Source organism: Hippopotamus amphibius, chromosome X (assembly GCF_030028045.1).
Source record: "Hippopotamus amphibius kiboko isolate mHipAmp2 chromosome X, mHipAmp2.hap2, whole genome shotgun sequence".
NCBI lineage: Eukaryota > Metazoa > Chordata > Mammalia > Artiodactyla > Hippopotamidae > Hippopotamus > Hippopotamus amphibius.
Genome location: NC_080203.1, coordinates 124,833,316 through 124,846,650, shown reverse-complemented (window position 1 = coordinate 124,846,650; position 13,335 = coordinate 124,833,316). Strand labels below are relative to the sequence as shown.

The following is a 13,335-nucleotide window of genomic DNA, read 5'->3' as shown; positions in this document are numbered from 1 at the left end:
ACCCATGGACCTAGTACAGCCTCAACATTTTGGCATGAGGTCTCCAAGTCCTTGAAAGAATAAATATCTTGCCAATGTTAACACAGCTTATAATCCTTGGATCCAGGCCTAGAACCCAAATAGCCAAACTCCTAGTCTGGATCTATTTCCTAAATCAATTGACACCATTTCTACTTCTCTCACACAATGGTTAAGATCTAATTACCAGTTAGTAATAGGTAGGAGGAAAAAGACTGCTTATAACACATGTGACTAACAAGTCCCCTCCTCCTAGAGACCTGTGTGCTCCCTTTCCTGCTAACTAATAAGTCATCCAATGACACTGTAATGATTAATATCTGTTTATTCCACAGTTTTAAATATTTTACTTATTTGCAACTTTTGCACCCATAAAGTATATCATTCCCATTTTAAGACAAAAGAAAGCACATTTGCTAATTGAATCTGAGTCTAGTTGAAATCTTCATTCTAGAGCTTACAGAGCTGAGCGCATGGAAGTACTCTAATGTCCAGCTCAGTTTTATCAGCCAGCTTCCTTATATGAGAATGCCTTTAGGTTGGCCACTTCCACTGGGTTCTCAAAGCTCCATGCAGGTTGGGCTCTTGTCCAACTTCATCAACCATCTCCCAGCATCTAGCAAAATGTTCGCCATAGACTTAACACTCAACAATTAATTGCTGAATGAAAAATTCTTATCACATCTTGTTAAGAAATGAGACAGAGTATCCTGAACCAACTCGTGCAGGACAATCTCATATACATAAAAGTACTGGGAAGATGGTTTTATAAAGGAGTAGTTTTACAGTTACTTTATTAGAAGAGATTTGGCCTGATTTTCCTGACCTAAATTTGTCCTTGCTGTACCATTTGGATTAAAGTTGGGCTCTCTCCCATTAATATCATGTTAAAAGACCTTCATTCAAATAATACAAATGAACTAATTTATAAAAACAGAAACAGACTCACAGATTTCAAAAACAAACTTCTCATTACCAAAGGGGAAACATGGCGGGGGGGAGGGATAAATTAGGAGCTTGGGATTAACATACACACACTACTATATACGAAATAGATAAGTAACAATGACCTACTATATATATAGCACAGGGAACTCTATTCAATAATCTGTAATAACCTATGTGGGTAAAAAATCTAAAAAAGAATGAATACATGTATATGTATAACTCAATCACTTTGCTGTACACCTGAAACTAACACAACATTGTAAATCAACTATACTCCAATAAGATAAAATTAAAAAGTCCTTCATTCAGTATATCTTTTATATGTGTGATGGCACAACCAACATGCAATAAACATTGATGAAATAAAATTAATACCAAATTTTACTGTCTTTTGGAAAAATATAACCAAATTAATTAACATAATAATATTCTCTAGCAAGATAAAGAGTGCAGTGTCTTTGGTGACTCAAAGGGGTGGCACAGTATTGTAGAAAGCAGTAATCGAGTTGCAGAAGATGATTCAATTGATGGCTATTTAGAACTAAATTTTTATTAAGCAGGCCATTTCAATCCCACCTTTTCAACCCAACCACACACCCAAATTCCATACATTTGTCTCTATGAAGGGTCTTAACTCTTTATCGTGAGGTTACAATTTTTCAGTCTTTTATCTAATTCATGAAAAATAATACAAAATACCACTGACATCAGCTAAAATGACATATGTTTAAATATGGTAGAGATGAATAGTCAAAGAATCAATGTAAAAAACTGACACTAGAAAAATTAGCCATGGTAGAAATACTCAACATCAAACAATGAATATTTAATCTCTGCTACATGACTGAGGTAAACTAGAGGGCTGGAAGGGGAAAGGTATACATTTAAGGGGTTAATCTTAGATCTAACACTAACATTAAAGCCAATGTTAACAGAAGGAACTGGGCTATGAATGAGCCACAACACTAGAAGTTCCTAGCTCAGGGCCAGGTACAGGGCAGAGATTCAGTAAATGCTTTGTTGAATAAAAGAATGGGTAAATGAATGAATGAGTGAATGAACAAATAGTCCTCTTCATAGATTTAGAGTATAATACTGGGATTTGGAGACTTGGCTTTAAAACAGTCTATTCAAAGCTCTGGATTAATAAACTAGATTTTGGGAAAGTCAGTGCTGAATATAATGTAGGTGTTTCTGTTTGTTAATTAATTAAAATGACCACAGAGTCATTATTCTTACCCTTAATTTCTCAGCCTGAAAAGTTAATGAACTGTATCTGTTCCATGAATAATTGAGTTGAACTTGAAAGACAACTCCCCATTCCAAAAGCCTCCCACACTACCAGTTAACTGTGATTTATCCTTTTACTTCCGAAGAATTTTAAGCATCTTCCATCCGATTTGACTGACAACCAATCTGTGCTTCCTCTGTCTTTATTCTTCCAGGAAGAAGATGTTACTCGTGAAAGTCGTTTTAATTTCAGTGGTTATGGGATGGGTCACTGCCTTCAAGTGAAAGATGGAACAGCTGTCAAGGCCACACCTGCCAACCAGCTCCCACAGCCCCCGAAAGATGCAGATGCCATCAAGAAGAAGTTTGTGGACCGGGCAAAAAGGATTGACACGATTTCTCGAGCTGCCTTCCCATTGGCCTTCCTCATTTTCAATATCTTTTACTGGATCACATACAAGATTATTCGGCATGAAGATGTCCACAAGAAATAGATGTGCTCTTCAGACCCTGGGACCTTCTTGCCTAACTGTTGTGCTTGTAAATACACAGTGAAATTGTCTTTATATCACTTTGACAGAGGAGAAGACAGGGGGAGGGGGGAGGGAGGATCATGGGGGCGGGTTTCCTGGCACTTACATGGATAAAGATAAGTTATCTGGGCAATGAAAGAACATGTTTGCACAAAATTAAGGTGTTGCAGAATCACGTGAGCATAATTCCCTTCATAGTCTTTAGCACTGCTCTTTCAGATGATGCATTAATTAGACATGATATGCAAGGTCAAGTATTTGAGGGCTATTTATCTTTGGTTTGGTTTGGTTTTGACTCATTCTGGTACTGAAAAGATAGCTTAAACACATGCGTGCGCATACAAACACACACATACACACACACACGGAAAATGCTTACCATCTGACCATAGTGACTAGCCTATAGTGAATTGAGGACCAAACTTTTTCAGGAAAATGCTGCCTCATTTTAAAAAAAAAAAAGCCTCCTGAGCTACGTTCTTTACAATGTCTGTAATTGGTGTTTCACCTGAGAAATTCTTTTGTGGATCATAAAAAATTTCTATTTATCGAGAAAACAACAAAAAATAAATACCAATCACAAAAAACAGGTTTCTACTTTATTGTCTGTGTAGGTGTGCATTTTAATATTCTTTTTCTTTCCTAGATGTAATTCGGGGATTTGAATTGTGTATTGTGAAATCGATTTGATTGTATGCCCTCTTAAAAATAAATGCCCATGTTCTTTTAGATCCAAGTTAGCACACTACATTTTTTTTTTCACTTTGGCTATATTTACGTGCAATTAAGTGCTCAAGTGTGACGTAGCCATCGCAGCCTTTCAGCCACAGTATTTATGGAGATGATGTGTCCTGAACGGTGTAGCTCATATTAGCTTCAACTTCCCATTTCTGCTCTCACTGTAGGTATAACTATTAGTCCTAATGTCAACTGACCCATGATTTCTACTGTCAATCCAAGTGAATATTGTTTGAAACATCCTTAACTAACTTAAATAATTTTAAAATTGTACTGTGATTTTCATAACCCGTTGCCTTTTTGGTACCAGAGCTACATGGTTTGAATCCTGGCTACATGTTTTAAGTAAGAAAAAAAAAAAAGACGTATTTTTGCTTACTCAGATAAAAGACAACCTGTAAAAAATATAATGAAAAAATTAAATTTTACATGTGCTGTAAAAGGGGTTATTAAAAATATTTGTTCAATTTCAATAAAGCTAAGTGTGCCACAGAAGCCAAGAGTCTTTCCATTTTTGCATTACAATGTAAATAAGTTAGATGACAATGGTAACTTGGATTTTTGTTTCTGGTCTTCCTCATAAACTTGAAGCACTTATATAGCTGTTATACTTTTTGTAATATAATAGCAGCTTATAGTATCCCCACAAAGAAAGAAAAAAGTACATTATTCTCATTGTAGAAACAGGGAAATGGAGACATGGAAGTATTAATAGTCATTGTGAGCAGAATCTAACACTGGATACTTCATATGAGATATGGAAAAGTTCCAAGAGCACTGAGGAATCATAAAATACCAAGTGAAAAGAAATTTAAACAACCTGTCCACCTATCCATCCCGATTTTGTCAGGAATGGAGTTCCATGAAAAACAATTCTGAGAACCCCAGTGAAACAGAGGTAACTCATCTTGGCCCTTGTAGATTTTCCTCAACTAAAGGTATTCATCATAAAATTTCCAGGAAGATGTGGACTCCTAAGTAATCTTTATGGCCTTTTAAACCTATTCAAGTATTGAATCATTTCCATAGAGAGGAATATTGCAGAACGGCTAAAAGCATGAATTCTGGAGATAGAAAGACTAGCTTGGCCACCTATCTTGGATAAGTTATCTTGGATAAGTTACCCGACTTTTCTGAGTAGTTCCTATTTCATAGAGTTTTAAGAGGATGAACTGAGAAAAATGCTAGTAAAGCCATCAGCTTGGTGTCTAACACACAGTAAATTCTCAATAACATATCATAATAAAATCATTATTATTATGAACTGCACTACACTGGGCAAGAAGCTACACAGTTTCTGGCTTTGGCAAAATTTGTGCCATGCTTTGTCCCTCTTTCCTAAAACACTATTTCTGTCTTATTGCTCTCTCCTTTCCAAACAAAGAAGGCAAAGTCTTTAATTGGTCTCAATTCTCTTCCTCTAAAATTGAGGCTAAAATGCCTCCCAAAGATGGGCCTGACCCCGTAAGTGTCCTAGGAAGAGCCCTGATGCTACATATGGTGGGATGGGTGGTGCCTTGGGGGAAAATCCTAAGCTAAACGATCATGTCTAAGCAAAGTGTATACCCTATAATTTTCGGAGGTAGGGGGTGGTCCACAGATTAGAAAATTTTTTTAAATATTCACCTCTAAGCATATTTGCCAGCCACTCAAGTAAGTAAAGTTATCCTGGATGGCAAGAGGGGTTCTTGACTTTTCTCTAATTCTAGTCCACATTCAATGGAAATAACTGTTGAATTGGGGTTATATAAATAAAATCTCAGGGAAAAGATTTTGAGCACCACATACTCTGACAAAATAGATAATTCCCCTGTAATATTATTGGAGATTCTATCGAGAACGTTTCTTTCACAACAGTATTTGAAAGAAAATAGTTCAAGAGTAAAATCATGGCTCTGAGGAATAGAACTTACTACCAGTTTTCATTAGATTGGAAGCTTCTGGAAGAAAATGGTGTTTCCATGGGTTTTCTGCACTGCCTGCCAAAGCTCAAATGCTCACTGAATATTATTACTATCACTAGGGAAAAAAGTTGATGAAGGAGGCTATGCTGTACTTATTGACAAAGTTACATAAGTTTTTCCCCGTCAAGCAATGACAAGGAATAACCAACTACTGCTACCATTTTTCAGATAATGGATTACTGGGGGATTTGTCTTTTAAACATTTTTTTATTCATGCCACTTGGTTTTAAGAACAGATTGAGATGACTTAGGCTTAAGACTCTTTATGACATTCTCAAATACCTTGGTCCAAAACGGATGCTACAAACCAGACTGGCTGTAGATTTTTAAAAATCCTTCCAAACAGTATTAGCATTAAGCTCCTCATCTATGCCACAGAACATAACTGCCAAATTCTGAAAGCAAATTTTCCAATAAAGATTAAATGAATATGATTTTACATTTTGCTTACTCCATTAATAACAAATAAGTAGGTTCTAACCAAAACACAGCATAAAATTTCATAACATATGACTCACAGCTTTGGGAAAGAGAAAAAAAAAAACCTCTTCAGAATATTTTTTAGGATTTTTGCATCTCCTAGTTTAAGCCTGAAGCCAATTTGTTGAATGAATGTAATCCATATATCTGCCAAGTACTCTTTTTTAATCTTTTAACCTCTGCTTTTAACTTTTTCTTATTTCCACCAATTTGGGTTTGGTTTTTTTCTTTTCTCTTTTTTTTTTCAGTATAGATTGAATGAGTCAAGTAATGCATGCTCTTCGTAGATCACGAAGTAGAAGAATTAAAAATACCACATCTTCATATTCATATAAATGCTTTCGACATATCAACATGTTTTGATGTCTGCAACAGCATTCAATTCTAACAATCATCCAAGGCCACCAGATCACATAGTAAATAGATAAACAGAAGCCCCATGAATCAGACACCTCCTCGCCCAAGCCACCTATCATATTAGAGGTTGAAAATCTGGCATAATGTTTTCTAATTCCTCAGACTATATCCTTTCACTATATCCACACTGTCTAGGAAAATAAAAGCCTAGAAAGCAAAAAGTCATGGTACCACTGACACACCCTCATGGATAACAAAATAAATTGGTAAAGGACAGCATACAATAGAATATTTCTGTTGAAAATGCCTAAGAGAGGTAGCTCGAATGGTGCATATAGTACTAAGAACATCTGCACTCAGAGTAAATATCTTGTGTTATTAAAAGGCCCAAAAGATACTGGAGTTGGAAAAAAGACCAATGCAATTTAATTTAGAAGGTGTTTATTTCCATTTTTGAAGAAGGAAAAATGACCTTCACATTGTCATACATGTCCCCACATAAGAAAAGATGTAATATTCCTACTTTGGTGCAAATGCATCTCAAAAATAACAAGTAATATAGTTTCCTCCAAGCTGAGGGTAGTGTGTATCAGATGTTTTTAGACCGCAAGCCATCATTTAGAAAGTACATTATTACTTTGGCATAAATGACTCATAAATAGGTGAATGTGTCTTCAAAGAGGAGAGCAAAGCTCTGGGGTGCTCTTTGCCAAGCGTGTGCCACAGCTGGCCTTTTTCTGGTAGGTTGTGGAGTGGACAGCTCAGTCAGTCCTCACACACAGTGAAGCCTCATCAGAAGCTCCAGGTCCTCAAAAATGACAGAATCAAGAGCTAGGAGACCCTTCATGTGCAAAGAATAGAACTAACCAAGGCTTCATCACCTTCAATGGATAATAATTTCTTAAACTATCCCTGCTTTCTGAGGAGAAAGATTTAGGGGCACGGTAGTGAGAAAGGCAGAAGAAATAAAAGGAAAACAGTAGCGAGAAAGCTCCTTTCAAGGCATAAATCAGATCATGTCACTCTGCTTTAAACCTCCAATGGCTTCCCATCTTACAGAATAAGCCAGAACCTTCACTGTGGCCACATGATCTGACCTTCTTTCCCCCCTCCCCTTCTCCCATCCCCCCTCCATCCATCATACTCCCCAGTGCTTAAACATGCCAACCACACTTCTACCTTAGAGCCTTTACATGTGCTATTTCTTCTGCCTGGCACCCTCTTTCTCTAGACCAGGAGTTGTCAAACTTTTTAAGGCCAGATAGTAAATTGGTTAGGCTTTGCAGGCCATACTGTCTCTGCTGCAACTACTCAACTCTGCTCTTGTGGTATGAAAACAGTTATAGACAATATGTGCACAAATGGATGTGGCTGTGTTCCAACAAAACGTTATTTACAAAAGCAAGTGGCAGGCCAGATTTGCCCTGTGGGCTGTACTTTGCCAGCCCTTGCTCTAGACACATTCAGAGCTTCAATTAACTGATTTAATTAATACATTCACTGATTTAATTCAGGCCTCTGCTCCAATGTCTTCTTATCAGAGAAGCTTTCTCTGACCACCCTATATAAACTAGTAGCCTCTAACCATTATAATCATTGCTGCCTTATATTTTACATATCATTTGTCACTTTCCAATTGATGCTTTTATGTATTTATTGCCTCTCTCTCTCCCCACCCCCCACCACACACACACTTAAAGGACAGCTTCATGTAAGAAAGTAGAAACATAGGTTCAATGTTGTATTCCCAAGGTCTAGATCTATGCCTGGCACTTAGTAGTTGTGAAATCAGTATGGTATTTGTTCAGAGAATACTGAAGAGTTAATACTTTTTAAAGACTTAATTGAGTGTTGCACGAGAGACTCAGAGAACTAAGGAATCTAATACTAGCCAGTTAGATAAAAATTGCTGTCAAAACTTAAGCAGGTTTTGGGTCTGTAACAATGAAAGAATTGCACTAGATTAGGATTTTTCAGTGTGTTCTGAAAAACCCTAATTCTACAGATCCTTAAGGGTCTGGGACATTAGCAGTTCTGCCTGTATTAAGTTTCTGTAATAGTTTCCCATTGACCTTTTCCTTTCATTAATTTTTTTTTTTTTATCAGAAGACACGGGCCTTCTAAGACATGGAGCTCTGAGGTGGGGTCTCCTGCATTTCAGACATATTTACACACTTCCCTTTATTCCCATCATATAGTAGCAACTCAATTTCCTCTTGATTGTCAGGAGCAATCACCCCAGCTAGTACAGTAACCCCCTTCTTTGCCCACTGATTGCTGCAGGAGGAGCCCAGAGTGCCAGGTGACTGACTTGACTTCCAGTGCCATTGCTGTGTTACTTGGAGGAAGCAGAGGCAGAGATTCCAGAAAAGGTTGTAGATTTGAGGCTTCCCAGCTAAATACTCTTTCTTTCTTTTTATTTTCTTTTTTTTTAGCTAAATACTCTTAAACCATAATTTTCAAATCATGAATCTCATGCAAATATAAAATTAACACAAGTCAAAAATTGTATTTAACTTAGTTGATTTTTTTAAAAAAAGTAAAGTATTAAAACCAGTCCAAAGAGAATTTAAGAGGTCAGGTATTTATAAGTACTGTTAGAATAAAGTTTTCTGGCTTAGAAACAAAACTGATTGATGTCCAACAGACCACAAACAATAACCTTTGGGGTCATCCCTTCTTTGGACAGAAATTATTCGCATTTCTACTGAACAAAATTTTGCACATTCATCTCTGCCTCCACAGAGTGGTAAAATGTCCCAGATAATACAATGCCAAGCCCAGCACCACACCTAAAGAGCACTTGTAACATTTTTTTTTTCTTCTTTTTTTTGCCTATTTGCCTATTTCCAAGTTTCAGGTAATTCTTCTGAAAGACAATTGCAATTCAAATTTAGTGCTTAACTATTATCTGACTATTAATACCACACCTTATCAGGACCAAGACACACAGCATTAGAGTGACATGCCTCATACCACACAGCATGTTAATGTAACTGTGGGCTCAGAAACCAAAACCCCCTGAATGCTATCCTCGTTCCTTTCTAAATACTCCCATTAGCTTTTTCCATGTATCCCAGGCAGAAAGTTAGAAAGGGAAGTTTTTCTCCTTCAGGTTATTCTACCTCTATGTAATTATTTGCCCATTCCTCTGGAAGGCAAGTGGAATGGTTGTAAAGGCAGAGTTTGTGGAGTCAGATCTGAGTTCAAATTCTCCCTTGGTCTCATATTTGCAGGGTGTCCTTAGGCAAAGTTTTAATGCCCCAGTACTGAAGATATTGTAAAATACATATAACATAATAATATCTACTGTATACATTGTTGGTAAGGGCTAAATTGATTGGTACCTAAATAAATATTAGTTCTAATTTCCTTTCCAACCCACCTTTAATTAATAATGTTTTATTTCACTAAGGACATCATGCAGAATCTATCACCTAAGAAGTCTATTCTTGTGTGATCTACTGTAACTCCTACAATTTTAAATCATCATCTAAACATCAAAAAGCCTGACTGAAAGTGAAAGGACCCTATCTCTAGACAGTCTGAACAAACTTATTTGGTAAAAGGGGACAATAGAGTTATTGTTCCACTTTGACCTAATACAGAAAGGAAAACATTTTCCTGATTTAAGTGTTGAAAATGTTTAAGTTGCCATACCAGGGCCAGTGGGAGGAAGTTATTTGGAGGACTTTTGCTATACATAACTAACATCTGTACAGCACTAGGACAGTTTACAAACTGCTTTAACATAAATTCTGCCAGATCATCCTGTGATCACAGGAATGGTGGCCTTGGGCAAGTTTCTCTCACATTCTCAGTCTATTCTCCTATAAAATAGAGAAGAATGGTTTCCCATCAGAGACTCTAGCATGGAGTAAGCCTGCGGTGCGTGACAGCCATCGTCATCATCACCAGCAGCAACAGCATCACCACCATCATTACCATCACCATCACCGCCATCATCATTCTAGGGATAAGGAAACTAAAACATAGCACAGTTAAGGGACTGGTTCACTGTCACAGACGCAGATCCAGCCACTGTGTCCTAGTGTGTGACTCTAGTCATTGTCTACAGAATAAGGATAATGATATTTGCTCCACCTACCCACCTTTCAAGGCTGCTGTGAGACTAAAATGAAACCACAAATGTCAAAAGTATCTGAAAAGTCTTTTATGGATGAGGAAAGTAGGGCACAGGGAGGTAAAGTAACTTGCCAAGAGCTCACAGCTTATAAACGTCACAGCCGAGATTCAAACTCAGCCTTTCTGCATAATCCATGCTCTTAGTCACATTATATTGCTTCTTCAATATAAAAATGATCTTGATAGATACACATTTATATACAATTATACACACACACACACAGTATATCTTTTGGCAGATTCTATCATGTCGTTTAAAATTATTTATTTCCTTATCCATTTCTCTTACCAGCCCCTGAGACTTTCGAGGGCACTGTATTAGTTTCCTAGGGATGCTGTAACAAATTATCACAAACTAGGTGGCTTAAAACAACAGAAATTTATTATCTCACAATTCTGGAGGCCAGAAACATGAAATCAAGGTGTCAACGGGGCCACATTGCTTCTGAAAGCTATAGGGAAGAATCCTTCCATGCCTCGTGTCTCCTGGTGGCTGGCAATTCTTGGCGTTCCTTGGCTTGCAGCTGCATCACTCCAATTTCTGCCTCCATCTTCACATGGCCACCTTCCCTCTGTATAACTTCCTCTCTCCAAATCGCTCTCTCCTTATAACACTGTATAGGGGCCACCTTAATCCAGTATGACCTCATCTTTTTTATTTAAATTGAAGTATAGTCAATATACAATATTATGTTAGTTTCAGGTGTACAACATAGTGATTCTGTATTTTTATAGATTATACTCCATTAAAAGTTATTACAAAATAATGGATATAATTCCCTGTGCTGTACAATATATCCTTCTTGCTTATCTATTTTATACATACTAGTTTGCATCTCTTAATCCCATATCCCTATCTTGCCCCTCCCCTCTTACCTCTTCCCATTGGTAACCACTACTTCACTTTCTGTATCTGTGAGTCTGTTTCTGTTTTGCTACATACATTCATTTATTTTTTAGATTCTACACATAAGTGATATAATATTGTATTTGTCTTTGACATTTCATTAAGCATAATATTCTCTAGGTCCATCCATGTTGCTACAAATGACAGAATTTCATTCTTTTTATGGCTGAGTAATATTCCACTGTATGTATATACCACATCTTTTTTTATCCATTCATCTGTTTTCTGTTTTTTGTTTTTTAAGTGTTGCAAAACTACTCCTATTTATAGGATTTGTATAGGTCAGGATTACAAAAGTAGGAGCTTAGACCTTTTAGAAGGATAACTTGTCCCAGATTGTCATGAGAGAAAGTAAAAATTACTCATTCTAGAGGTCATCAAATCCTAATTCTGATCTTTGTTGTTGATTAAAGGATTGCCAATATCTTTTCCAACTGAAAGTGCAATTGAAATGTGTCCATGTTTTAAATAGCTGATGTTTTTAAATGTACAAGTCTAAAGTCATATTTCTATAATCATCTGTTGATAGACACTTAGGTTGTTTCCATATCTTGGCAATTGTAAATGATGCTGCTAGGAACATTGGGATGCATGCATCTTTTCAAAATAGTGTTTTCTTTTTTCCAGATATATGGTAGTTCTGTTTCTAGTTTTTTGAGGAACCTCCATACTGTTTTCCATAGTAGAGCACCAATTTACATTCCCACCAATAGTGTACAAGGGTTCCCTTTCTCCACATTCTCACCAACAAATATTATTTTGATGATAGATCCTGACAGGTGTGAGGTGATATCTCATTGTGGTTTTGATTTTCATTTCTTTAATAAATAGCAATGCTGAGCATCTTTTCATGTGCCTGTTAGCCATTTGTATGTATTCTTTGAAAAATGTCTATTCAGGTCTTCAGCCCATTTTTTTGATTGGATTGTTGTTTGTTTGGGGGGTATTTTTTTAATATTTTATTTATTTATTTGGTTGTGCTGGGTCTTAGTTGTGGCATGTGGGATCTAGTTCCCTGATCAGGGATTGAACCCAGGCCCCCTGGATTGGGAGCTTGGAGTCTCAACCGCTGCACCACCAGGGAAATCCCTGGGGGGTATTTTTTTGATGTTGAGTTGTACAAGCTGTTTATACATTTTGGATATTAACCCCTGTTGGTCATATCATTTGCAAATATTTTCTCTCATTCCGTAGATTGTCTTTCTGTTTCATCAATGGTTTCCTTTGATGTGCAAAAGCATTTAAGTTTAATTAGGTTCCATTTGTTTATTTTGCTTTTTCTTTTTGGCCTTAGGAGACGGCTCCAGAAAATATTGCTACGATTTATGTCAAAGAGAGTTCTGCTTATGTTCTCTTCTAGGAGTTTTAGGATTTTCCATTTTGAGTTTATTTTTGTACATGGTGTGAGAGAATGTTCTAATTTCATTCTTATACATGTAGCTGTCCAGTTTTCCCAGCACCACTGACTGAAGAAACTGTCTTTTCTCCATTGTATGTTCTTGCCTACTTTGTGGTAGATTAACTGACCCATGGGTGCCTGGCTTTATTTCTGGGCTCTATATTCTGTTTCATTGATCTATATGTCTGTTTCTGTGCCAATACCATACTGTTTTGATTACTGTAGCTTTGTAGTATAATCTAAAGTCAGGACAGGTGATACCGCCAGCTTTCTTCTTTTTCCTCAAATTGCTTTGGCGAGTTAGGATGTTTTGTGATTCCATATACATTTCAGGATTATTTGTTCTATTTCTGTGAAAAATGTTATGGGTATTTTGATAGGGATTGCATTAAATCTGTAGATTGCTTTGGGTAGTAAGGCTATTTTAGCAATATTAATTCTTCCAATCCAAGAGCACAGGATGTCTTTCCATTTCTTTGTATCATCTTCAATTTCCTTCATCAATGTTTTATAATTTTCAGAGTATAGTTCAGTATGACCTCATCTTACCTAATTATATCTACAAAGATCCAATTTCCAAACAAGGTCACAATCTGAGCTTCTGAGTGGATATGA

General features: G+C 36.7%; 1 protein-coding gene across 3 annotated transcripts in view; it reads left to right on the top strand.

Annotated features, from left to right (window-relative positions):
- The window catches only part of GLRA2 (glycine receptor alpha 2), a 192,620-nt gene extending 189,816 nt beyond the window's left edge, over positions 1-2,804 (top strand). For 2 of the 3 annotated variants that reach the window (XM_057718623.1, XM_057718624.1), the window contains exon 9: positions 2,412-2,690. In XM_057718623.1, the coding sequence (XP_057574606.1) occupies positions 2,412-2,690 (279 nt within the window). Of the gene's footprint in view, positions 1-2,411 lie in introns of all 3 variants that reach the window. The other variant, XM_057718622.1, reaches the window with a different exon arrangement.
- Positions 2,805-13,335: the final 10,531 nt, after the last annotated feature.